This window comes from Rhopalosiphum maidis, chromosome 1, assembly GCF_003676215.2.
Source record: "Rhopalosiphum maidis isolate BTI-1 chromosome 1, ASM367621v3, whole genome shotgun sequence".
NCBI classification, from domain to species: Eukaryota; Metazoa; Arthropoda; class Insecta; order Hemiptera; family Aphididae; genus Rhopalosiphum; species Rhopalosiphum maidis.
In genome coordinates, this window is record NC_040877.1 from 5491898 (window position 1) to 5516949 (window position 25052).

At 32.7% G+C, this 25052-nt stretch overlaps 1 protein-coding gene across 3 annotated transcripts in view; it reads left to right on the forward strand.

The window, feature by feature from the left end:
- The window catches only part of LOC113548748 (protein neuralized), a 30698-nt gene extending 17853 nt beyond the window's left edge, over nucleotides 1-12845 (forward strand). The window contains exons 1-6 of one of the 3 annotated variants that reach the window (XM_026949788.1): nucleotides 4002-4466; nucleotides 9207-9488; nucleotides 9678-9933; nucleotides 10419-10873; nucleotides 11218-11702; nucleotides 11834-12844. In XM_026949788.1, the coding sequence (XP_026805589.1) occupies nucleotides 4304-4466; nucleotides 9207-9488; nucleotides 9678-9933; nucleotides 10419-10873; nucleotides 11218-11702; nucleotides 11834-12013 (1821 nt within the window). In that variant the 5' untranslated portion in view covers nucleotides 4002-4303 and the 3' untranslated portion in view covers nucleotides 12014-12844. Of the gene's footprint in view, nucleotides 1-4001; nucleotides 4467-5689; nucleotides 5810-9206; nucleotides 9489-9677; nucleotides 9934-10418; nucleotides 10874-11217; nucleotides 11703-11833 lie in introns of those variants that run through there. The other 2 variants (XM_026949790.1, XM_026949789.1) reach the window with 2 other exon arrangements.
- The last annotated feature ends 12207 nt before the right edge of the window (nucleotides 12846-25052 follow it).

A 25052-nucleotide genomic window follows, 5' to 3' on the forward strand; every position in this document is an offset into this window, starting at 1 on the left:
CTCCGTTGAACTGGAATACCGTCGTTATACGATGTCTATCCGGTGCTAGATTTAACCTTTAGTGCGTGGGTCTCAGTTTCGTTCAATACGATTTGTTGCTAGCTGCCTTTAAAATATTGATATATTGTTATTGACGCTATTTTTTAGTGTTATCTGTGTCTTTGTCTGTTTGTCATTTAAGTCTTTGGTTGTTGCCAAGACACAAATAACGCTGCATCTGCTTTGTATATGCCTATGTTAATATACAAACGTGCTGCACTTTTTGTAGCATTATACAAATACAATCGCCCCCTTAGGATTTCGCACGACGGATTCACACGATCGACGATCGACGATCGATGCTCTATACCCCTTCTTCCCACAAGCCCCGACCATGTCAGGTCCCCAGTCCCCACCACCGGATGACCCGTTTGCGAGAGGGGAAAGGCTCGCGCGATATAACAGACGTGCGCCCGCGGTCAACGTCGTGAGAATCGCGCTCCACACGCAAACACACGCACACGCATATATATGCACACATAAACACACACACACACACACCTTCGTCCCGGTGCAGCAATCGTTTTCTAATGCCACCGCCGTCTAAATACCGTCTACGACTCAGGTTTTTACCGTTTCCCACGATCGTCGGTCCTATATATATACTCATCATGCGCCCAGCCACGTCTTATGTAGCCGACCTATACTTGCAGAACGCGGGGGCGATCACCTCCCCATGCCAACGACTTTTTAAACTCGGGTTGCGTCGTAATATACTTGTGTTTAATCGATGGAATAATAATATTCTCTTCTCGACATCGTAGTTTTCCGTGTTATATATATGAATTATCTATATCACTTGTATAATATAATATTATTGTATCGTCACCGCGGAGCGCACTGAAATCGCGACGAATCCATTAAACCATCGACGATTTACGTTGTACAATCATATAACATATAGGTGAGGTGGTTATAGATAGTACGCGCATAGTTACGCAGTAATATTATTTGGTATACAGCGGAATCTCCGTTACCATCACTGTCGTCGCCGTCGCGCGATTCCTTCATGCGTGGCTCTCAACTGCAGCACCGTGACCGTTTCCGGCGGATGTGATTTATCGGGCCGTAAAGAATTTCACAGTCTTTTGCGCTCGTATCTTCGCCCGAGCAGGAAGTCCGAGGTCGAGTGCCGCCGGTTTCCCCCCGAGTTTGTTTTACTCTCGTGTTACCACTGCAAAGATATCGCCATCGCCGCCGGTGTTGTATAGGTTTGCTGTTCGTCGACGTTTCCCCCTTAATCGCCACTGCAACAAGTCGGTTTTTGGTTACCGCCGACCGCGTTTGTAGTATCCCGTAACGCACGCGCGTTTATGACATCGTTTACCACAAACAGCACGACTACTCCCGACTTGAGGCGGTTCCCTGTAATTGCATCATATTTAAATACTATAATTTATATATTATATCATACATGGCATACATTTTGCGTGTATAGTGTATACGTATACTTTGAATGAATCGCTATGTAGTTCGATTCGTATTTTAGATAATATAATATGTATAGCATAGAGCTCGACAACCTATTTAAGTTTTATACAATAATATTATAATGTATACGCAATGCGCGCGAGTAATAACACTATAATATATTAATATATGGATAATTAATAACTAATAAATATTACTGTATATTATAGAGTTCAGTGACTTTTTATATGCCGTGTTTGCTTTTATAATAATAAAAAAATAACAATAATTTTATGATATCAAAGTGCAAAAGTATGACGTTACTTATTGATAAAATTCCGTAAAATTCTTATTAATATTATTAAATAAATGTTAAATATGGTTTTTGGTAATTGTTTAATAGAAAAAAATTGTGTATCGTTGATCGATGGTTATATTTGTATAATAGATTTTATTTCATAGTTTGTTCATATTTTTATCATTACAGAGTGTCAATAATGTTAATAATCGTTTTTATGATATAAAATTACACGTACAATAATAATTAGTTGCAGAGGTCACAATGCAACGTGTTCTAATAAAAAAAAATGCCTGAAATCATTCCATTGTGATACGAGATCGCACAGGCTAGATCGTGGGATACAGGAAAATATAGTCGCCATGAAATTATTTTTTTCCTGCTTAATTTCTGTAAGATCATTGATCAACAGGTGTAATGTATATAGTAGGTAAAAAGTAATAACTATGTCTGATCGTATAATAATTTCTTTGTTGATTCTTAGAACCAGATGTCCAGATGTACATGTTTTTAAACGTTTTATTTTTTCTCGTGGTTGTGACAGGTGTATGTTAAAAATAAAAATTAACATTAAAGGTACTGTTCTTAATATATTTAATATAAATTAGTGTTGTATAATTTGAGATGAAAAAAGAATTTGTTTTGATATTTTCAAACATATACATGAAACTATTTTTAAAAACAAAATTCCTGTCAAGTAATTTTATCGCATCTGTTAGATTAAAATTCAATGGTTCGAATAGATTTTTTTTGTACTTTTTTCTTATCGATGATAATTATTTTGTTTGCCAGTTGTTAGCTGTTGTCTCATAGACTATAGGTTATCATTTAGATGAAACGAGCGTCAACATGAAACTGACTGCATAATTATTTTAGCACGTCAAAACAGATTAGGTTCCCAATGTTTTAAGCATATTGAGTTTAATTAGATATTAATATATTACATACTGTTTAATTACTAAATAATAATCTTACAAACATGAGAAAAATTACCTTTAAAAGTAAGTTATCGTAGACAAAATGATTATAAAATTCAAACCAGCAGAATGTGTACTACAGTAACATGAACTACGAAGAAAAGAAATGGATTTTTAATGTATGTATGAATGTGTGCCGCATATTGTCCAATAGTGAAGTCAATTATTAGACTGTGAAATGTGAATACAGAATGGGTGGTCTGTACGGTTATTTAAGTCGTCGACTCATCATCAGTAGGTGTCCTCGTTCCTTCACGTTTCGGTAATCATTATTAACGATATAATAACAAATTATTATGGTATTGCCATGTATAATAATATTGCTAACGATAGATTCTATTGTTATAACTTATAATGATTGTCGCTCAAATGTTGTGAATAGTCACAAAATCAATTGAATAAATGACCAATATAATTATTGGTAAATCACCGTATTGCCGGAACATATTAATATTATTATAAATTGTAGTTGTTACTCGGTATATGCTAACGTACGCGTTTTTAGTCGTCAACTTCTACTACGGTGTTCTTCGAAACAATTACGACTTTTTTTTTTTTGAAAAATTCACTGCATCACATTTTTATAGTGTTGGGCGAGTCGAGAGCGAATAAGAAACCTGTTGGCCTGTTCCTTTGTGGAAACCTATGAAATTCGCGCATTGTCGAATGCGATTTCGTCGGAAACAATTGTTGCGAGTCGTATAGGTGTAAGACGCACGCCTCCGAGTCGTTTATATCCACAATAATTGTCTGTAGCAGGTCCTCCCGAGAACCAAATCGTCTTTACACGTCTCCCAGGGGGTAGAGTATTTATATTATATTCTTGGCGGACGTCTATAAGACGTTATGTATATGACTTTTTTTTACGACGGTCGGATGGTCTCATTGTTTCGGTCAAAGGAGACGCACACGCTTCGGTCGCGCGCGCTCCGGTGTTTCCTCCTCTACGCGTTTTATTATAATTCATTCCCTCTCGCCGCCCATTATTCGCGCACCAGGTGAAAACGTTCTCCCGTATAATATTACGCGTATATATATAATAATTATAATAATTCCCGTATAACGATACGCACTTAATAATATATATATATATATATAATATATACGACGTGCTTGGCGGCGGCGTATCGCTGTCGTCGTCGTCGTGTATGGCGGCGCTGTGCACCACCTGCGCGCGAGTGCATGCCCCCCACCACTGCACCACCGGGCGAGCAGATGTCGCCCGCGGGAGACGCGTGCCCTCACACCGTACTGCGGGCGATCGCTTTCGGCAGCATTGCAGCAACACTCGTCAGTTCCTTTCCGGAGCCGGTCACGTTCAGTACGCGTTCGCTCCTCGTCGCGTTCACCGTCCCAAAAAACTCGTAACTCGTAACAACGCCGTAGTGATAATACCATTATCCCCGTCGTGCGCATCGAAATAAATTCATAGTCAATATTTTGTACGTCGACTCGCCGTTCTATTAACCTCCCGACCGCGTGTTATTGTCGTTATAAGATATCGGACGCGACACGACGTTTGTCCGTCGCACTTTGTGTTAATAAAAGAGATCGTCGCGCACGCAAAAAATTCCGCTAAATGGGTGTACTGGGCAACGCCGATAACCTCAGCAACAACGTCGTCAGCAGGTCCGTCGCTGTAGCTCCCGAACCGCCGTGCCAGTGTACCGTTGACCATTTCTTGGCGCCGCTCAAGTTCAAAATGAAAGGTCTCAAGAAAATCCGCAAGAAAATCGGCCTGGGTATGTGATCATCGCAATGTAACTTTATACGTATTTAGACGTCGTCGCGCGCAATAGTAAATAATAATCATTGGCCGTCATACGGTCGCCTCCGTTTTCCGGCTTTCTCAGTAGCTGTGCACACAATGTTTTATACGCAATGTTATAATCGACAGTTTCGTTGTATATTGTATTGTCAAGTGGTGGTGAAGATATTGCGTAAAAAAAAATAAAAACCGATAGGAAAGAAGAATAACGCGTACCGGTCGTATAAGTCAGTTTCCGTCGTCGTATATTATTATTACGCCGGCGCCACCGACGTGTTAATTACTGTCGGCCGTTTACGGTGCGTCGTCGCTCGCCGCGGTCGTTAATAATGATAATAATAATGACAAATTGCCCGTCGGTGACTATAGACGTATGCGTATATTATATTCGTCGGTCGAGTTAATTCCTTTAACTAACCGAAATTAACGCGATCTACGTCAATTGTCGTCGTCCGTCTCATAATTTACGCACCCGTCATGAATATGAAATTTATGTAGATTATGATGCTAGGTATGCACCATCCGCACAGTATTACATAGAGAATTGGTGTCCCCGAGGAACGTTTTCTAGACGTCGTAGTGGTTTTATTAATACTCTTCACATGATCGCATTATATCGTCGAGAGAGGGTAGCGTTCTGTTGCTCGCGCTCACACGTGTAAGGGTGTATCTGGTGGATTTGACTGTCGATCATTTAAAATTTAAATTGTAAAATCATCCAAACGCACCCTTATATCGTTATATGTATGTGTGCTATACGACCGCAATGCAAAATGTGTATGGCTATATCCGCCCCCGCGGGTTTTGGTCTTCTCTCGACTTTTCGCCCTTGTCCGCCGAGAGCAAAGCCGTCGGTACGAGCGCGGCGATGTAAGCCCCCGGGGACGCGACGCCGATACAAGGATTAACGGCCTTGTCGGCGGTGGCGGCGGTGGTCCATCGCGGCGCAAAGTGCCGGCCGAGAATAGCTACAGATGGCCAGCGTTCCCACGAGGGTCGCGCGCGACACACTATAATAACACAATACCCGCGGGTCGCCGAACTCACCCCTCGCGACGGTTTGCGGCCAAACGGAAAAAACCGTTACGTAATTCTGCAGCGTCCCGTTCGCCCTTTCGTCGTTTTTTCCATGACCGCGTGCCGCATTTACAATAATAAAATATCAAAACAACATTGTCGCCGCCAGTATAACATAATATGTGCATATACGCGTAATAATATACGGTAATAGACCTTCGGACTTGGATCGTGAATCGAGCGAGACACGGGAGGACGACACAGATTATACGATGCTGCGAAACAACTTCGACGACGGCCGTAAGCGACGTGCACATTGTTTATAGTTTACGTATATACATATATCATAATAAATATATAATATTAGGTAAGATCGAGATAACATCGGCTCGCGCGGTAATTCCGGTTCGACAGATTTCGAACGAATCGCCGTATAAATATTATATAGAGGTAGGCGCACATAGCCCATAAGACCTCATGTCAATAATGATGTTATTATTGCCGAGCGTTTATAAAAATAATAACTTCGAGATAATTTGCTGGGATTTAACGTGTGACGACGACGGCGACGGCTCTCTCCTCGGGCACACGATATAGATAGGTAGTACACGTCGTCTTCGCGATAATAATAATGTACGAGTACCTATAACAATATAATAATGTACCGATAATAGACGAGACATGTACGTACGAGCATGTGTACAGTGTCTACGACGTTATTGCAGCGCATAAGTACGTCGCCGACCGACTACGACGACGAGTGTATATAGGTATAGTATGCCGTACCGTTTTCGCCGTTCGCCGCTCACCACTCCGGGCCGCACAGTGACATCATTCCGTTCTCACGGTTTATTATTATAACTACTAACTATTACTATTATATTTTTTATTTTTTTTTTATTATTCGTAACCGCCCGTGCCTGATACGCATACACAAAAAGCGCCGCCGTACGCCGACGTGATCCATTTAAATGCGCGCGGCGGCCGCTGCGGTTTTCCGATATTATGACGATGACGGTCGTGATTATTATTATAATAATCATAATAATAATTTGATATTATTATTATTATGACTGTGTAAATATATTATATGTCAATTATATTGTCGAGTCCAAGTTCCGGATTGTAACACTTGTATGGTGTCGGGGGAGGGGGTATATGGGCTAACCCACGTGAGTCGTATAGTGTTAGGAACGTACGAATGCTGAGACCGATTTTGTCTAAAAGTTGAGAACGACCAAACTCTGCAAGTATCCCGGTAGATTATATATATGTATGGCTAGTAAATGATACCACGATTTCCACGGTCAATCAGAATTTTACGATATGAAAGTCACACGAAACAACAGACATCGCAATATAAAAATGTCTATTAACAGACATGAGATATAATATCAAAGTATCGATTCGGATGAGTCGAATTAAGATTGATATTATAAATAAAGATCGAGGTGCGTCGCAATACGGTACCTATGTAAAACGGTGATATACGCGATTGCGTATACGTAATTATAACTATATGCTTTGTGGTTACTATTTTTATTTTGTATTTTTTAAAGTAAGAACAATAATACATTACCGTTCGACCGCCGATGATTATTTCCGGCTTCTCATTCTTTTTAACTGGTGGTTTTGCTCTCTCTCCCCCTGTTATTTGCATACCGACAGCTATCTCGACCGCCGACGATGCGCTTGCGCAGCTGAAGAGTGTATTATATTGTGTTCCGCCCGATCGTGTCGTATTTAAACGTCGTCTTAGGCGCTCTACGAATTCGGACTTCCGGCGGACGTGCGCAAGAACCAGCCGCGGTTGTGCGTGATGGGCGGGCGGGCGGGCGGGCGGGCCACCGGAAACCGCGCGTCCCGCGTATACAATGGGACCGCTTCCCCTTCCCCCATCGCACAAGCCGCGCGATTGTAATACGAAATTTTCTAGTGCACAAGACCGGATCGTCGTAGCCGCCTCCGTATTGCGCGCGGTATAATAATATAATATTATAATTTTTTTCATCATAGGTTGGTTTTTTATGTTGCTCTCTCCCTCTCTCTCTCTCTCTCTCTCTCAATCTGTCTCGTCACCTTACTATCTCGCGGGTTTTGTCTTTCGGTCGCTCGTGCGTCCGCGAACAATGTGACCAAGTAATCGAAACGCTTTTATTACAAATACAGATATATAGTACGTACTACGCGTGCACTTGACGCGGAGTCATGATGGTAACGTGTAGGGCGGTAAGCCTAAATCCCCGATCCCCTACTCATCTATACCACCGTTTCCACAGTTGTCGAGTTTTCGACTCGTGCGTGATACTCGTCAAAGTTCCCGTTATAATATAGCGTGCGTGCTCCTCCTCACGTAAGCATATCGTTATTATTATTATTATAATAATTCATATCATATTATCGTGGATTATGATATTATTATATATAATGTACTTATACATATTATAATAATACGCGAATTCGTATGCATTTATTGTATTTATCTAATATATGTGTGTCATACCCGACTGAAACAGATAACATTAAATTGTATATCATGATATTCTTCGCGTATGACATTTTTAACCGATTTAGTGGGCCGTTTTCGTTTTCTTCGCGTTGTTTATAGTCATTAAATTTTAGTCGTATATATCTACACCCCACCAAGACGGCGTATGTAATATTATATGACCGCCGTTCGTTTTATGATAATAACCCTTTTTACGTACTCGCTTAAGCCACCGGATACACGAATCACTAACGCACGTTCAACCACCTGGCAACCACACATGCGAAACATACTATGTAGTTCACGGTCTGCCGGGGGAAAATTGAATATATAAATAATGTAATATAACAATACACAAACGAAACCTGCAATCATATCTGAGCTGCCGAGTAGTTTTTTGTTTATTATTATTTCATTTTGACGCTGTAGTCCGATTTGAATCTTTCGGTAAAAAATATAATATGAAATTGTTGGATCAGAAAGCGGCGGCGGCGGCAATGTCTTTCTGGTTTTTGTACTCGAGCACCACGATTATTATTATTGTGTAATTAAAATATAACCGAGAACATTCATAAAAAATGATTTTCATATACGACTGGAACCGAAAAATGTTTACTGTACTCGTCACTCGATTCCGACGGCCGGGCTTTATTATTGTTATACCGTATTGGTCCTCCGTTCGTCATCTCATTGTTCCATTTTATGACATGTCACATTCGACTACCCCACGGCCATCGGCGGCCGCTTTTCATGTGCATTGTCGCGGTCATCGTACACATATAATACGTAGTCACCATCGTGTGTAGGGAACCACTCGTATTGTCCCACACCAATCGTAATGGCATACCTATATATAATATTATGATATATACGTACGAAACACATTTTTGTATTATTATCGTACGTCGTCGTCGTGGGAAACTCGACCGTGACAATTGCCGAATGAAAGAAACTCGATGATTCCTCGCTTCGTAGTTCGTACCCACACGCACACACACCCACACATACGCACACATATATGCAGGGCACACAATAATACAATATTATATTATTGTTGTAAATTTGTCGCATCGAGATGAAATTATAAAAAATATTAATTAAAATTATGTGGTCTTCTGCGCGCTGTCCTACAATATATTATTATTGTTTAAGCACATATACACTCGGTTGTTTACAGTTGTCTAATGGTTTTACGTTTTTCATTTGCAGCACCGAAATCGGGCAACGGCGCTGTCAATCCTAACTTGCCGCCACTGAGGTTTCATAACGTACACGGCGAAAATATCCGGCTGTACAAAGACGGGTTCGTTGCTAGACGGGTGGACAGCTTTTGCAAGGGAGTTGCGTTCAGCAGTCGGCCGGTAGCCATTAACGAAAAAGTGTACATCAAGTTCCTGGAGATATCCGACAATTGGAGCGGCGTACTCCGATTCGGGTTCACCAGCGAAGATCCGTCGAACGTCAAGAAAGTTCCGAAATACGCTTGTCCCGGTAAGTGCTCAATATAATAATTATAATAATAATAATAATAATAATATTCTATTATTTGTTTGTATACGTATCCGGAAACAAGCGATCGCTACCTATACTTTCGAGGAAATGATATTATTTTCTATTATATATTATTATATTCAATTTATATAGTTGTATACTTATTTTTGATTTCTCTCGTTCCTCTAGATCTGACCAGCAAATCGGGATTTTGGGCGAAAGCGCTTAGCGAACGGCATGCGGTTCACGATGGCTTGCTATTTTTCTACGTTGACGCTGGCGGCGACGTGCACTATGGCCTCAACGGCGAATCCAAAGGCGTGTTCATGCAGGGCATTGACACCAGGTCACCGCTCTGGGTGTTGTTGGACATATACGGCAATTCGACCATCGTCGAGTTTCTCGACTGCCGTCCACAACTTAACAACAACAGGACTTCCAGAAGGTACGTGTTTATGTTAAAAAATTATATCATATAAAATATTGAAAGATGAATAGGATCACATAAAAGTCGATTGAGATTGTTTTGCATTATAAATATATATATATATATATATATTGGCGGTACACGCGCTATACACGCGCAATAGCGCAACATGTTAGAATTAAGAAAGGGGCTTGGGGTACAACAAACAATTGTATATAATAAATAGTTTAGTATATATATCGTTTTAAAAATTAAAAACTATTGTTTTAAAATCTATACATTCGACAACAACGACTTGTGTAATTTAAAAACATTTTTTATTTTTTTTTCATAAAATTAAGTAACTTCTTTCTTTTTATATATTAAATTCAAAAACTGCAAGAATACTATTCGTTTATTATTATCATCGATATTAGTGTGACGTGCGGTACCTACATCTGCAATACTTCACAATAATAATATATAATTATATCGTGCGTTATTGACTGTTTTTTTCTGTACAGTGATGAACTGGAAATCTCCTCACAGTTGTCTGCCGTGACCGTTTCGTCGTCGTCTTCGGCGGTGGTTCCGTCGCCCCCACGTGACCAGGCAGCAATCAATGTGGAACCGTTGGGACTAGTGCGAAAAGGCCGGCACGTGATGATCAGCATGAAAGACGGTGTGCCGTGCGTGGGCACTAGGCTGTCGACGGCATTCTTTCAAGGGTACACGTTCACGAAACGGCCGCTGCAGATCGGCGAGAAATACCTGGTACAGATCACAAAAACCAGTCAGCTGTACGTGGGCAGCCTTTCGTTCGGCGTAACGTGCTGCGACCCGAGCAGCATCGGAATCGGTGAACTGCCCGACGACCCCAACCAGCTGGTCGACCGACGCGAGTACTGGGTCATGAGCAGGAACGTCGCGGAAGAGACCAAACCCGGTGACGTGTTGATATTCTCCATCAACAACAACGGTACATGACACAATATTCACTGACTATACCTAAATATAATATTTTGTTGAGGCGTATTATAAACACCTAGTGTCCAGAAGGACTAACCTCACAATATAATCAGATGTTACGTGGACGATATATTTTAAAACCGCAAAAATTAAATTTACAAAACAATAATAATATAATTCTATAAAATTTTTAATATTGTCCTAAAATAAATAATATGTGTGTGCCGATGGAGGTCAAGTTGTTCTGGCACTAGCATCGCGCCTCATACATTTTAAACGCATCGTAGAGATGCAGTGCCCGCGTGTTTTCCGGAAACTTAACTAAACGATTTGTGTTTTTTATTTGTTCTGCAGGCGAAGTGTTGTGCAGCAAAAACGGAAACCCAGAAATCGTGCTGATGTGCGTGGATCATTCGCAAACGCTGTGGGGAGTGTTCGATATTTACGGCACGACCACGCAGATCGTCGTGTCGAAAATGTTAGCTCGGCCGTCCATGGGCTGCACTCCGAACGCCGTCGTCCATTCTTCACCACAACCGTCGACCTCCTACGAGACGATTTCGTCGGCCGTTTCGCCGACCGTGTGCTACGCGCAGCAGCCACCGATGGTTCGGTCCAACATCCTAGAAGTAAACACGGACGCTAACGGCGGCACAGTGCTCATCGTTAACCTACCCGCCGCTCAGAACAATCAGATGTGTCATCCGTCCCCGGCCCTTTCGCAGGCGTCTTCTGGCATGCAGCAGCATCAGCAAATCTCTGCTAGACCACCGTCCGTCACCATCCAACAGATACAGCCAAGAGTCGCACCTGTTGTCCAACAACCACATCTTCCAGAGGTAAGATATAGACTGACCATAGATGATCGTTTTAATACAATGATATTATTTAGTGTGCTCGTATATAACGATTTTATATACTTTGAAATTGTACATGAGTAATAATTTAAAATTAATTTTTTTTCCCTCAGCAATTACCTTCCGGCGAAGGAGAATGTTCGATTTGTTTTGAAAGAGCAGTCGACTGTGCTTTGTACACATGCGGACATCTGTGCATGTGTTACGAATGCGCTAAGAAACAGTGGGTGCGTTTGGGCCGTTGTCCGATTTGCCGTGCCGTTATTAAAGACGTTATTAAGATATACAAATAAATATTGTCTTCCTTGGTTTTTCTGTTAGTCTTCTTGGGCATTTTTGTTAACTTTTTTACTTATTATTGTAAATAACTATTGCCAAACAATTGATAATTTAAATATTTTTCATCAGTCATTTTTATTATTATATTATGTTATGAATTGTTTTTTTTTTTTTTTAATTTTATTTGACTGTCTGGTCACATATCGGTTTATTGGAGTACATTTATATTTATTTACATATATTTTTTTTTAACTTAATATTCTTAAAAATTAGTTTTTTTTTTATATAAATTGTATTAACATAATCTATATTTTAACAAATAGCAAAAAATGACTGATTTTATTCAATAATTATATTAGGTGTAAGCACCAGGTGTGCACAATGATAAGCCAGGAAGACTGGCTTTTTTTCTAAAATTAAGTTTTATTATTGTTGTTATTGTTATATAGACATAATTATTGTACTGTATATTTAATAAAATATTGGTTATTAAAATTAAGTAAGGGAAATAAAAATGATTCCTCAAGAATTGTTTTGATACTATATTGAACTACAGGCCATTCTAGTCAATAGTCAGTTAGGGCTGGTTTCTTTATCAAATTTGTATTTTAATAATTTATCATAGGCACAAACATTGTTGTAGTATTATGCTAAGGTAAACATACATTTTTTCTAAGTCATTATTTAATGTAATAATATAGTCATAATATTTTACTGGACGCCACATAAGTGATCGTACAATAATTTATAATATGTATACCTATGCATCACAAATGTGATAGTTGTAAATATCACAATAAATATTGTACCTTATTAACTTTGAATAATATGTAATAATGTACTTTTTTTTATAATTTACACTTTTAATTAACAAGTGAAAACTGAAAAAATAAAGATAATAATTATTACCATGTGCGATTTTTAAGTTTAATAAATTCTTATACTGTTATGTTCCATGTTAAATTAGATGCAATGTTAATAGCGAATAATTGTATGAAATTCTTTTAATAATTTGATAACTGATAAATTTCATAATAATAATTATTATTTTGTTTGTTAATGTCTAAACTGACAATATTTTATATATTGGACATTGATAGAACTTATAAACAATGAAATATATTTGACAGTGTTAAACAATGTAAAATAATCTAAATCTCAAAATCACATAATTAAATCAAAACTAAAAATTTTAAATTCATAAAATTGTCATAGTGTAGCAATCTGTGCATTTGCTGATTTAAGAAAGAACGGTTTTTGAGGTTGTACAGAGAAACAAATGAAATTATACTGGACAGAAAGTTAGGAGCCTCAAATGATCCATTAAGTAAAAATGTAATAAAATTAAGATTAATGTCTGGTATTGAGAAGCAACAATAGGGCTTTTCAAGGTATTATGCAATATAAGGAAATAGTCATAAATCATGATGAATAGTAATTATTCATCATTAAAATTATTTTAGACTAAAATTTATACATTAAAATGATTATAAAACATTTAATAGTGTAAAAATGTCATATCTGATGTTAATATTAATTTTAGCAATGTTGATATATCAACAATTAAGATTGCTGGGATTGTTATTTATTGTGATACTTGTGATGTCTAGTTTATAATTCGGTGAAAAACAATATTTTTACTATAAAATGAGTTATATCCATTGTAAATTTAATTGAAGTATTACATTGGTTATTTTTTTATAGTTAACTATTAACACTAGAAATTGATTAAAAACAAAACAATTTTTCTAAATAAAATTTGCTGTGATATTATGATTACTGTATGCCACCAAATTTTTAAGTAGAAACTAATATACTTATATTCCGAGTATGACACTTAATCAAAATTATTTTATACAATACTTAAATACAGATGTTAATGTGTATAAATATTTTACGAGACTCGAAAATAAATAGGTACTGAACATTAGCAACAAAAAAAAACACATGGATTACCTGGGTATTCACATTTGAATCATAATTTATTAAATATTAAAATTTAATTTTTGAATTAGTCTTCAAAATCCTCATCAAAACATTTAATTTATTTATATTTTATTTAGGTATTCCAAAAATTAGTTTTAAAACAATTTTCGTTTAATTATATAGCATTATACCATATTACTATACTTTAATATAATTATATTTTACACAATATAATCATACTTCGCATATTGTTCTACAGCCTGTGGGGTACATTGTCCGTAGTTAGAAATAATTTTCATTGACTAGCTGTGGTAGGTAATTGGTACTACATCGTCCACAAGTGGAAATGGCTAAATTAATGTGTGTATATGTAATTTTATTCATATTCTGAGAAAATAAAATTATAATAAAACGTCCCTTATAACTACTATATGTATCATATCTGTACCAATATGTATCTTAAATTAATCTTATTGGATTTTAAGTCATCCCAATATAAGTAAAAATAGTAAAAATTATTAAAAAAAATTAACAAATCGAAAGATTTAATTTGGTAACTTTTATCAATGCTTTGGACATTACACAATTGAATTAATTAACTGTTTTACAATTTTTATTTTGATATTTCGTATAGATAGGTAATATCATGTATACTCGTATATAAAATAATGAATAATTATAGTATACACAGTTTTAAATTCAACAAACCTAATTATTTTCAATCGATTTATACAGTCTACAACTATACTTTGAATTAATTAATAACTTAGCATTAATACTGTTTAGTTTTTTAAAGTTTGATAAATATAGCGAATTGTACGTAAGTACTAAGTGTCTAAGTAGTAGGTAAGATACGTTAATGTTTCTCACGGTATATTAATGAAATATTTTATTCAACATTACTGTTTCCTTTAAGTTATAACAATATTTTAAATTAATATATATTATTGTTGTTAAGTAGTACATATAATTATTTATTTTTAGTTATAACTTTATAACTGATATGTAATGCAATAAAATAGATATAATACCTACCTAAACTAATTTTGAGACAGTGTTTTCCAAAATGTTAAACGTGAAATCGTGGGCGAAAAGAATGAAATTATTTTTAGGCAAAAAGAGGAAACTGTTTTATAATTTTTGATCGAAAAGAGAACATGGGCTAAAACAGGAAGGTCATTTTTGGGCGAAAGGAGTTGCGTTCATATTTTTGACATAGCCCTAGTACGTCCCAGCTAATTTGGATACCTTTCCAATTGGAAATTATTACCAAAGTTAAAATTACCTGCCATTTCCAGTGCTTCACAATAATAGCTGTAAAAATTAAGTACCTATATAAATTATTGTAGTATAGATTTTAATGGGCATGGACCAATTGCGTCTAAAACAAAGTTTCAACATAAACAATCTATACACTAAAATATTTGAATATTAAAAACTTATGTATCGATCAATTGATTACTAGTTAAAGTGACTGGTCATAATATATTTTATAAAATTTTATTATTATTACGCAAGTTAAGTAAGTTGTTGAATTTGAAGAAAAAAATTATTTATTTATCTTGTATTCAATATAATTTGTGGATAAGACTTCGGACGTACTCGGGCTATGAAAAAGGTAAAAATTAAAAACGGGACGCACTCGGGATATTCCCAAAATATTTCAAAAATGTTACACTATAAATCTTAATTAATATAATGGTTCACATAAATTAAATTAAATTAATAAAAATTTTGAATGATTATCATGTTATTATTATTTAATGCCAATGCCAAATGAATATTATGTAGGTACTAATAGTCTTTATTGCGGAGAAAAAACTTTTATGAGTGTCTAAAATATGAATAAATAGAGTAGGTTACCTGCCTACTTACCTATACAAATATATATAACAATATATATAATGTATCATTATTATGTGTATATGTTATTGTCAAACAAACAGTTATACTTAAATTTAAGAACATATATAACATTGATATATAATAGGATATATAGTTGAGTTTTTGTTTGATATTATATACGAGTATCCTACACTGTTAAATTTCTAACGTAATGGTTAATAATTAATATTCTGAAATATTTCGTGTCATATTCGAGTTACAACGACATAGGTACTGACGTATGTATGTGTAATATAGTATATGAATATAAAATGATATATACAGAGGTAAGCCCAAATGAATTTGATAAAATAATGATATAGATAGGTTACCTACCTATTATTATACAATTTTTTTTTTATATTACGACTCGGCTACATGGCCATTACCGTCTAAAATAATTACATTACCTCGCCAGTCGCCGTCATATAATATACAACAATATATATATATATATATATATACATTTAACATTTATTTGGACTATTTGTAATTGTATTTATTGTTTTAATTTTGTATTCAAAGTGTTTATTTTATAAATCGACTGTTTTGATGAATCAAATGTATATTTTTTACCGATTCACCGCCTACAATATAATAAGCTTAATCCTTTATTTTTTTTTAGCTATTGAGAGCATATTGCATCCAGTAAATCCGTGTATGTTGTCTATGTCTTAAAATTATACAACATAGAAAAATTGCATTCAGTAGAACCGATTTTGTGTTTAGCTTTAATATTACTTACGTTGAATTGACCTATTATATAACTTATGGTAAGAACATTGTTTGCTATCTTTACTTTGTTTTTATAATAATCTAATTTTTAAAAGTATATTGATAGATACTAAAAAAAAAACATATACATTTTTTTAAATTCGTTAAAAATACAAAACAAATTTTGACTAACCCTATGTGTATCTACCAAATAATGCATAAATTATGTGAATATTTCACAATCACAATCATGCATGCGAGTAGTTTTAACTTCTTGTAGTCATCATATTATGAATTTATTTACAGTTATTTATGAAAAAAAAAATATGTTTTAGGTATACGGTATACTAGTATAATATTGCCGTTTACAATTTTACACCAATATCTATTGAAGTTATTAAACAAAATCTAAATTTTGCTTGTTCATTTTTGAGAATCTGTTAATAGCTAATATTATTCATTACAGCCTACAAGCATGAAGCATCTATAGCCATTCTTTATTAATGTAAAATATACAATAGCGCTAATTTACAGCATGAGCGTTTTTGGTCCACTCTCGAGCACAACCATGATTTAAATCTATTTAGCGTACGGAACATACGACCATATGACCCCCGGTTAATTTTATTACAATTAACATACTACTTATTAAAATTAAAACCGCAAAATTCTCGGTGCCATAAGATACTATAAGCATTTTAGTTTCGTTACTTTCAAAATTTTATAGAACCTATGGATTTTAAAATGTATGTTAATTATCATATATGATAATGCGACGTCAATACTTATAATAGTTACTAGAAATTAAATGTTTCTCAATATTTCACGTGATACATCAATAAAATTAATAGTTAAATGTATTGTACGGATCACGGAGGGGATGTGCTCTTCATCTTCATTACACGGCTATTTATACGCGCGGATCTCACCTTTTTTGGTTTTTACCCGTGGTCACCAGTATCATTGGAAAATTAAATGAAAATAACAAATAATTTCTATCTATAATAATTAATAAATCTTATTTTTTTATTTTGAAACTTGAACAATATTTAATACACGAGTAAAAAAAATTATAAATAATTTAATAAAATATTATGTGGTGCTAAGGAATACATTTTATCCCAATAAGTTGCTTACATACAACAATATGTCTGGTCCAGTTATTATTATGAGTTTGACATGCCTGTGTCTTAGACCAATCAAAATACAGCTAATACAGCTATTATAACAAACAACAAAGTATCGGAAATGAGCGGTGTAAAAGTATATAATATCTTATACATAAATAATAAAATATGAAACACATAAATTATTCCTGATGATTGTACACGGGAAACTTTGAACGCCCATGAGCTAAGCAAGATATACACCTACACGCCGTTGAAGACCGAAGTTCAATAGATCTCTTATAGGCCAACCCTTTTATGAGGATAGTTACTTTTAGTAAGTAAAGACCTGTAAGTTTATTATACAAATTGAACGAATAATCTAGTATCTATCTATGCTGATATAATAAATAAGCAATAGTAACTATCATAAATTCATAAATTCGATCGACACGTATTTAATATTTATTGATAAAATGCACCGGGGTTTGAAATGAATGAAAAAAAAAATTAATGAAATTTTAAATTTTAATTATAATACAGGTACAGTATGGTGTTTTTTAAATTATTGATATTTTCTGTTTTATAGAAGTTATAATAATACTTATATTATTTTTAATCGTAACGGTTAACGATAATTTGATGTAATAAAATTGAATGGTTACTTATATATAAGATATTTAAGTACTAAGTAGTTCAATAAATTCAATGCAAATTGTGTCCATAGTGTATTTTATTATATCAAGTTTCAACACTATATAATAATGTATGATTAAAATTCATTGAAATTAAATTATACAATCTTGGATTGATGACAATTATTATCAGTTTATTACATTTCGTGCATATGGCAAATTGGTAATAAGGACGCATAAATATAATATTATATAGTCTTTTTAATTGATAATATAAATTATATCCTCCAAAATATAATAAAGAATAATAATAATATCAATAATATGTAATAAAATACCTCGAGTATTAAATAGTCTAAATTAATAATTTTGAACGCAAGTCGCAACCTATTAAAATAAGAATGAGTATAACGATGTTCTCTGGAAACGTAGCGTCTACTATTGTAAATATGAATAATTAATTCTGGTTTCGCACATTTTATTGTATTACATCTACCTATTTATATATTGTTATTTTATTAATTTACTGCAATAGTATTTTTATTGTATATATTACCACTAAAGCACGATCTTTAGTTAAAGTTAGATTTTATTGTAATTAATGATATGATTTCCTGTTTTTATTCAATAAAAGTATAAAATCATGATTTTAATAGGAATTTTACTAAAAGTGTTATATTACTACATACTAGGTTGTATAAATTGTGCTAGTAAAATTGAATTATACAAAACAGAAAATCAATATAAAAATTGAGTTATAATCGACAATTTACGTATCGCTCAGATATTGTTTTATTAGGAACTTAGTCTGGATTATCGTAATTATCGAATCGATTTATATTAGTGTGTTATGTGTTGTATGCAATATGCATAGTAATATAGTATATAATTATATAGCCAAAAAATACAAATGTCGTTAATCACATTATATAAATTATGTAACAATTTATAGTAGCCAGTATAGATGTCATAATATTACATCTTGTGTAAATAAATAATAATTCAATTTTTAAAATTATAATTTATCCTTTTGTATAAATAATTGAAATAATTTTTATTTATAAAGTATAATATATTATATATTATATAAAAAATGAAAACTAATTTTAACAAGCAAATTTATAATTTAATTAAAAATATGTCTGGGACCGTATAGGTATTAGTTATAGTTTATTGGTATACCAAATTAGTATGATTTTTATACCTTTTATTTAAAATAATTCATTTTTATTATTTTACTTTTTAGTTTGTCACCTCTTAGGAAAAGTAAAACGCTTTAATTTTCAACTATAGGAGTGGTTAAATTGAAAATAATTAGGAGACGTAGAAAATTCTTAATACTTTTCAAGGGAAAAGTTAATATAATATATTTAGAAAAACGGGGATTTTTACATCCAAATTTAGCAAAATCAATTGGAGTAACTCAAAAATAAATAACCGTAGATACATGAAATTTTCACGAAATGCTTATATTGGAATTTTCTATATTTAATACAATTTTCAAAATATTTTGATTCTTTTTGAGGTATTTGTAGACATTTAAAATCAAAATTTTTTTCCAATAAATGTCGATAAAAATATTTGGATGTATAATATATTCTCGTAATTCGCCAGATACTATAGGAGTATAGGACTACAGAAATAACAGAGGTTCAGAAAAAATCACATTTTTACTTGTTAAAGAGCCTTAATTTATTTTATTAAAATGTTGGAGTACCAAGAGTATACCTACTGTATATAATAATAAAAATAATATTACTAATTTCTCAGCTTAATAGCTAATAAATATTAAATCAATCTAGTATACTATTTTATTAGAACTTAGATGTATAATATATATATAAATATTTGGTATAATTATACTATTTGCAAAATCAACCATAAAGCTGTATGATTTAAATAGCTGCGAGTTTGAATGTCGAAATCATGAAAATGGCCCGATAAACTGGCTGCAAAACGGACGTATTTTTGGAGGGATATTTAATATATCTTATGGCAGGTGAAATGGCGGGCTCGGAGAGTTGAATGGACAGATTTCACTACGCGGGAAAAGGGTTCAGGGTTGTACGTATAAATATAAATGTATTCAGTGGGACTCATTATTTTCTTCAATAATAAATAAAATAATATATAACATAATATGTACATTATTATAATAAAATAAGGTTATCATGCGGATCGTATCTGATGCAGGTATTATTGTCATCGATCCCGTCAGTACGATATTATAATATCCTACGTAGCAGGTACCTAACGGCTAACCTAACCCACGTGGTTGTATATTGAGACGATACTACTTCGATGCAGCTGTGGCGTCTTGGATCGGTTATTGAAAAGGCGAATGAATAACTTCTATAAAATATCACCTGTTATGGTGCATGGCTGCATCTATACGCGATGCATTTAGGTCACACGCAGAACGCAGCAGACACGCATCGAACCGCACTCACCTTTTGACTGATTATAGTTTTGCATCAAAAGTGGTGTTATTGATAAGGACAAAAGGGGTGGTGTAGGTTCAATGAAACCTGTGCGTATTCTGATGGCGCCCATCACTTGCAATTCATGGTTTGGCGGCAAAAGGTGTTTTACAGGTAGGTAGGCATACATGAGATCGGATTTTAAGAAGATATTGTGATGATATTTCGTATAATAAATATAATTATTGTTAAGTTCTAGGTAATGTGTGGGCGATTCACCTACAAACAGCTGCGCGTTTGCATACCGACATATAGTGGTACAGAAACTTAGAAATTGTAGTAGGGCACTAGGACGAACTTGTAAGGTGAAAACACCACCTGCAATATTTAAGAGTATATATAAAAACATTTCATATAATTTTTAGAGGGATATGAGTTTCCTGAACATCAATGCTGCCTGTTTCATTGGTGGACAAAATTATAAAAATCATAATAAAAATTTTTAATAAAATATTTTTGTTAGCCTCCATAAAATATATAAAATCAAAAATTAATGTCATCATAATATCTATCTATTAATTAAAACAGAATTGCAAACATTTTGATTATTTTGATTGTTTCCAATATCTATATTTCCATACTCTACATAAGTATATAAATACCTATGCACATATATTTATTATATTACAAAGTATAAATGTACTGAAATTTTGCAATTTCGTATATTATAATGTTAATTTTTTGTTTCTTTCATCACTCAAAGTTAAATACTAGCAAAAATACTGAAAATCTATCTTGCCTCTAATGGCCAAATTGGTGAATAAGATTTAAGAAGTATAAGAAGCAATAACTATAAAAAAAAAAAAACCTTATTTGTTCACCATAAGAAAATATTATTGATTTACATTTATACATTTATACAAGAAAAGAAATTATATCAATCTTTTTTATGAATTCGATATCTCACAAATTTTTCTACATCATTGCAAGCTTTTCAATTTACCTTTCAATAACCATTTTTTCTTCGAAAAAAATGATAAAATGATCTTATCTAAATAATGTAGTTTAGATTATCTTTTAGGTACATAATATTTAAATTTCGTTTATTTCTATAGGTATAAGTATATATATTATATATAAATACTCATGGAGTAGTTTATATACATTATTTGAGTTTAGGATTTAGTAGTAAGTAAGGTTCTTCATATGTGTAATATTTTAAATAATAAATTTCAATTTTTTTTCATGGCTCAGCAGTGTAAATTTTTCTACTAATGACACGAACCATTCTTATTGTGATCGCTTATTCAACATTTATCAATGAATACCTATACTATTTTGACAAAATATTGCTTAAAATACGTACAACAGAACAAATATAAATTGAAAACAACTTTTCGTTGTCGTGGCTTTTGTAGGTAGAATTATTATTTATTACAAGACATAATGTCGTGATTTTTAATATTATTTCTCATATTTTTAATCTAAAGTTTAAATACATAAAAAACCGCTGAAAAAAGTACTATCTAATTTATTTTGAATTGTATACATATAAGGCTATAGATACTGTTTTTCTGCGTTATCGTTATTGTGAATTTTAATTTATTTTCTATTAGAAATGTTGAAATGGTACCTAATGTAAGGTACCAAAGAGCATATGCTGTGTATTTATGTATCTATTTATTTATAATATTTATAGTTTAAAAAAATACAAATACTTACACATACTTAATATTAATACCTATCAACCTCTATAATATTCTTGTTATATTCAACGACTTTTATTTCATTATAATTTGTAACCATATTTTTGGATATGAATCGAGTATTTGCCGAGTAGGTACCTAAGTATCACAATGCGTTGGTAATAATAATTAATAACTAATTGAAAATATAGTGCATACTACTAGCACATTACACACTTTATACTTGAAAAATCTCCTAATATTTCGACAAAATACATTTATGTTATTGAAGAATAAAATATTCCACGCACGGGTTTACGTACGGTTTCACGCACGGTCGACTCGTATGCTGTCAAAAAAGGCGGGTTGAATTGGCGCAAAAGGTATATCTTTTTTCCCGCCATGTGTTTAGTAAAGTTATCTATATACTTTTGGTATACCAATACCAATATTATATATTCGAGCAGATGATAATGTGGACGGGTGCATTATATTAATAAGTACCACGTGGTGTTGCTGCTCTTTACAATAACATGGTTTTGTCGCACTGTCACAGTGATAATGGAATCGCGCCAAAAGGGTTATTTTCCAGTAGGTAGTAGCAGATGCCTATAAATTTAAAAGTGTTTATCGATGAGTTGGAACGTTTGTCAAGTAATTCCAGTATGGTCACAGGTTCTAGGTTAGGTAGTACCCAACAAAAAATAATTAAACATAATACCTACATATTATTATTTTGTACATCCACAATCCATATATTTTATAGTCGTATACCATTGCATTTATACAAGTATTTGAAATGCATTGTATTTTATTACCAAAATATTATCTTGTAATGTAGGTACATTGGATAACAATGACCAAGAACATATTTAACAACCTGCGCTTATAGAATATTAAAGGTAAGTCACCTAATAGTTAAAACTTGACGAGATGTGTTATATTGATTTAGAAAGGCTTCCTTTAAATCTAATATTATTTTATAGTTGAATACACATTTGAATTAATTGTGTATCTACTTTATCTACGGTTTTTAAAAATGTTGTAAAAAGTTAATATTATTACTGTCTACATTTATATCACGTACAATACGATCTGTGTGAATTAACTCCATAATAATAATCAATACATCGTAATTTATTGAAAAAATAACTAGTTATTTAAATATTAAAATCTACTGTGGAATTGTATAAATTTAAACTTTGAAGCTACCATATAGTTTAGACAATTTACTAACTACAAGTTTTGTCATGTTATGCTACCAAATGATTGTTTGGAATTATTTTAATGGGTAACGTGATAAGTATTTTGGTGAATAATAATAATTATTATTAATTTTATCATTGTTTGAAAAGGAAATTTTTTTTACATAATATTAAACATCGATACAACTTAAATATAATGATACAGATAATATAAAGACATATTTACAGTGGAAAAAATAATCTAAAATATCTATAAGTTAGGATCACAGAATTTAGTTATTTACAAATTTAAATTCATTAAATTGGTAATACGTTATACGTAATATTTTTGCTATAGTAGTGCGGGTTTTGACATTAAAGATTATATTGTTTTTGGATAAGTATGCTGAAACAAGTTAATTTATGCTAGATAGAAGATCGGGAGAATTCAATGAGCCATTTTATTTTATTTATTATGTTTCCAATATTTCAATATACAACATGTTATTACAAGTTTTATAAATTGTTTACGTTATATGTATATGTTGTAAGTTGTAACTATACGAAATTATGAAAGTTCAAACCATCAAGTATAGTAATTTTACGAACTACAAGTTGTACAACAGCTTGTATATTTTCACTTTGATTTCAAATTATAGTTTTAAACCTATGCTGAGTTGATTTAGTGAGGACAAACATTTCATGTAAATTTCAAATAAATATTTTATGAAGTGTACTAATTAATAATAATTGTATATTTTTATTATAGTATCAACTTTAAAGTTATGATATTGCAAATCAAAAATTAATATTACTATTTCTTTACTTTTTATTTTATTTTAGTTTTTAAGATAAATGTTTTGATTTTACAACAGTGATTTATTTTTCTATGTACACGATCAGTAGTTGAAAAAATACTTCATTACTCATCTTTTTGGTTTTGATGAGAGATCGAAAGTTTCAAGTATTTTTCAAAATAATCATGAAAAACTAACAACAAATTAAGAAAAAACAGTGATTTTTACACAAAACCAGTTTTTGACAAATTCAGTTTTCATACACAAATTTTCGTTTAAAAAAATGATTTTCAATAATTTATTGAATTTAAATTTAACCTATCTATTATAGCGATTCATTAGATATTTACTGTACAGTAGATCAAGTTACTGTCCATCTTTTTGAATTGAGTTTTAAGAAATTACCTACAATTTTTATACGATTTTAAATAAATCTGCTTTTGATGTAATTAAAACGAGAATGAATGAATGTAAAGATGTAATGGTTATACATTTATTGTATAGACAATATTGTTAATTAAATTGCCTTAATATGATAAAAAGTTCATGAAAAATGCTATAGTATTATTATATTAGGTATTTTAAATATTTACAAACCAAATGATTACTAGTATTGTGTATATGAGTTAAAATTAAATGTAGTTATTATAATTATTTTTATTTAAGTTAAATAATTTATAATTTATTATTTGTTACTTATTA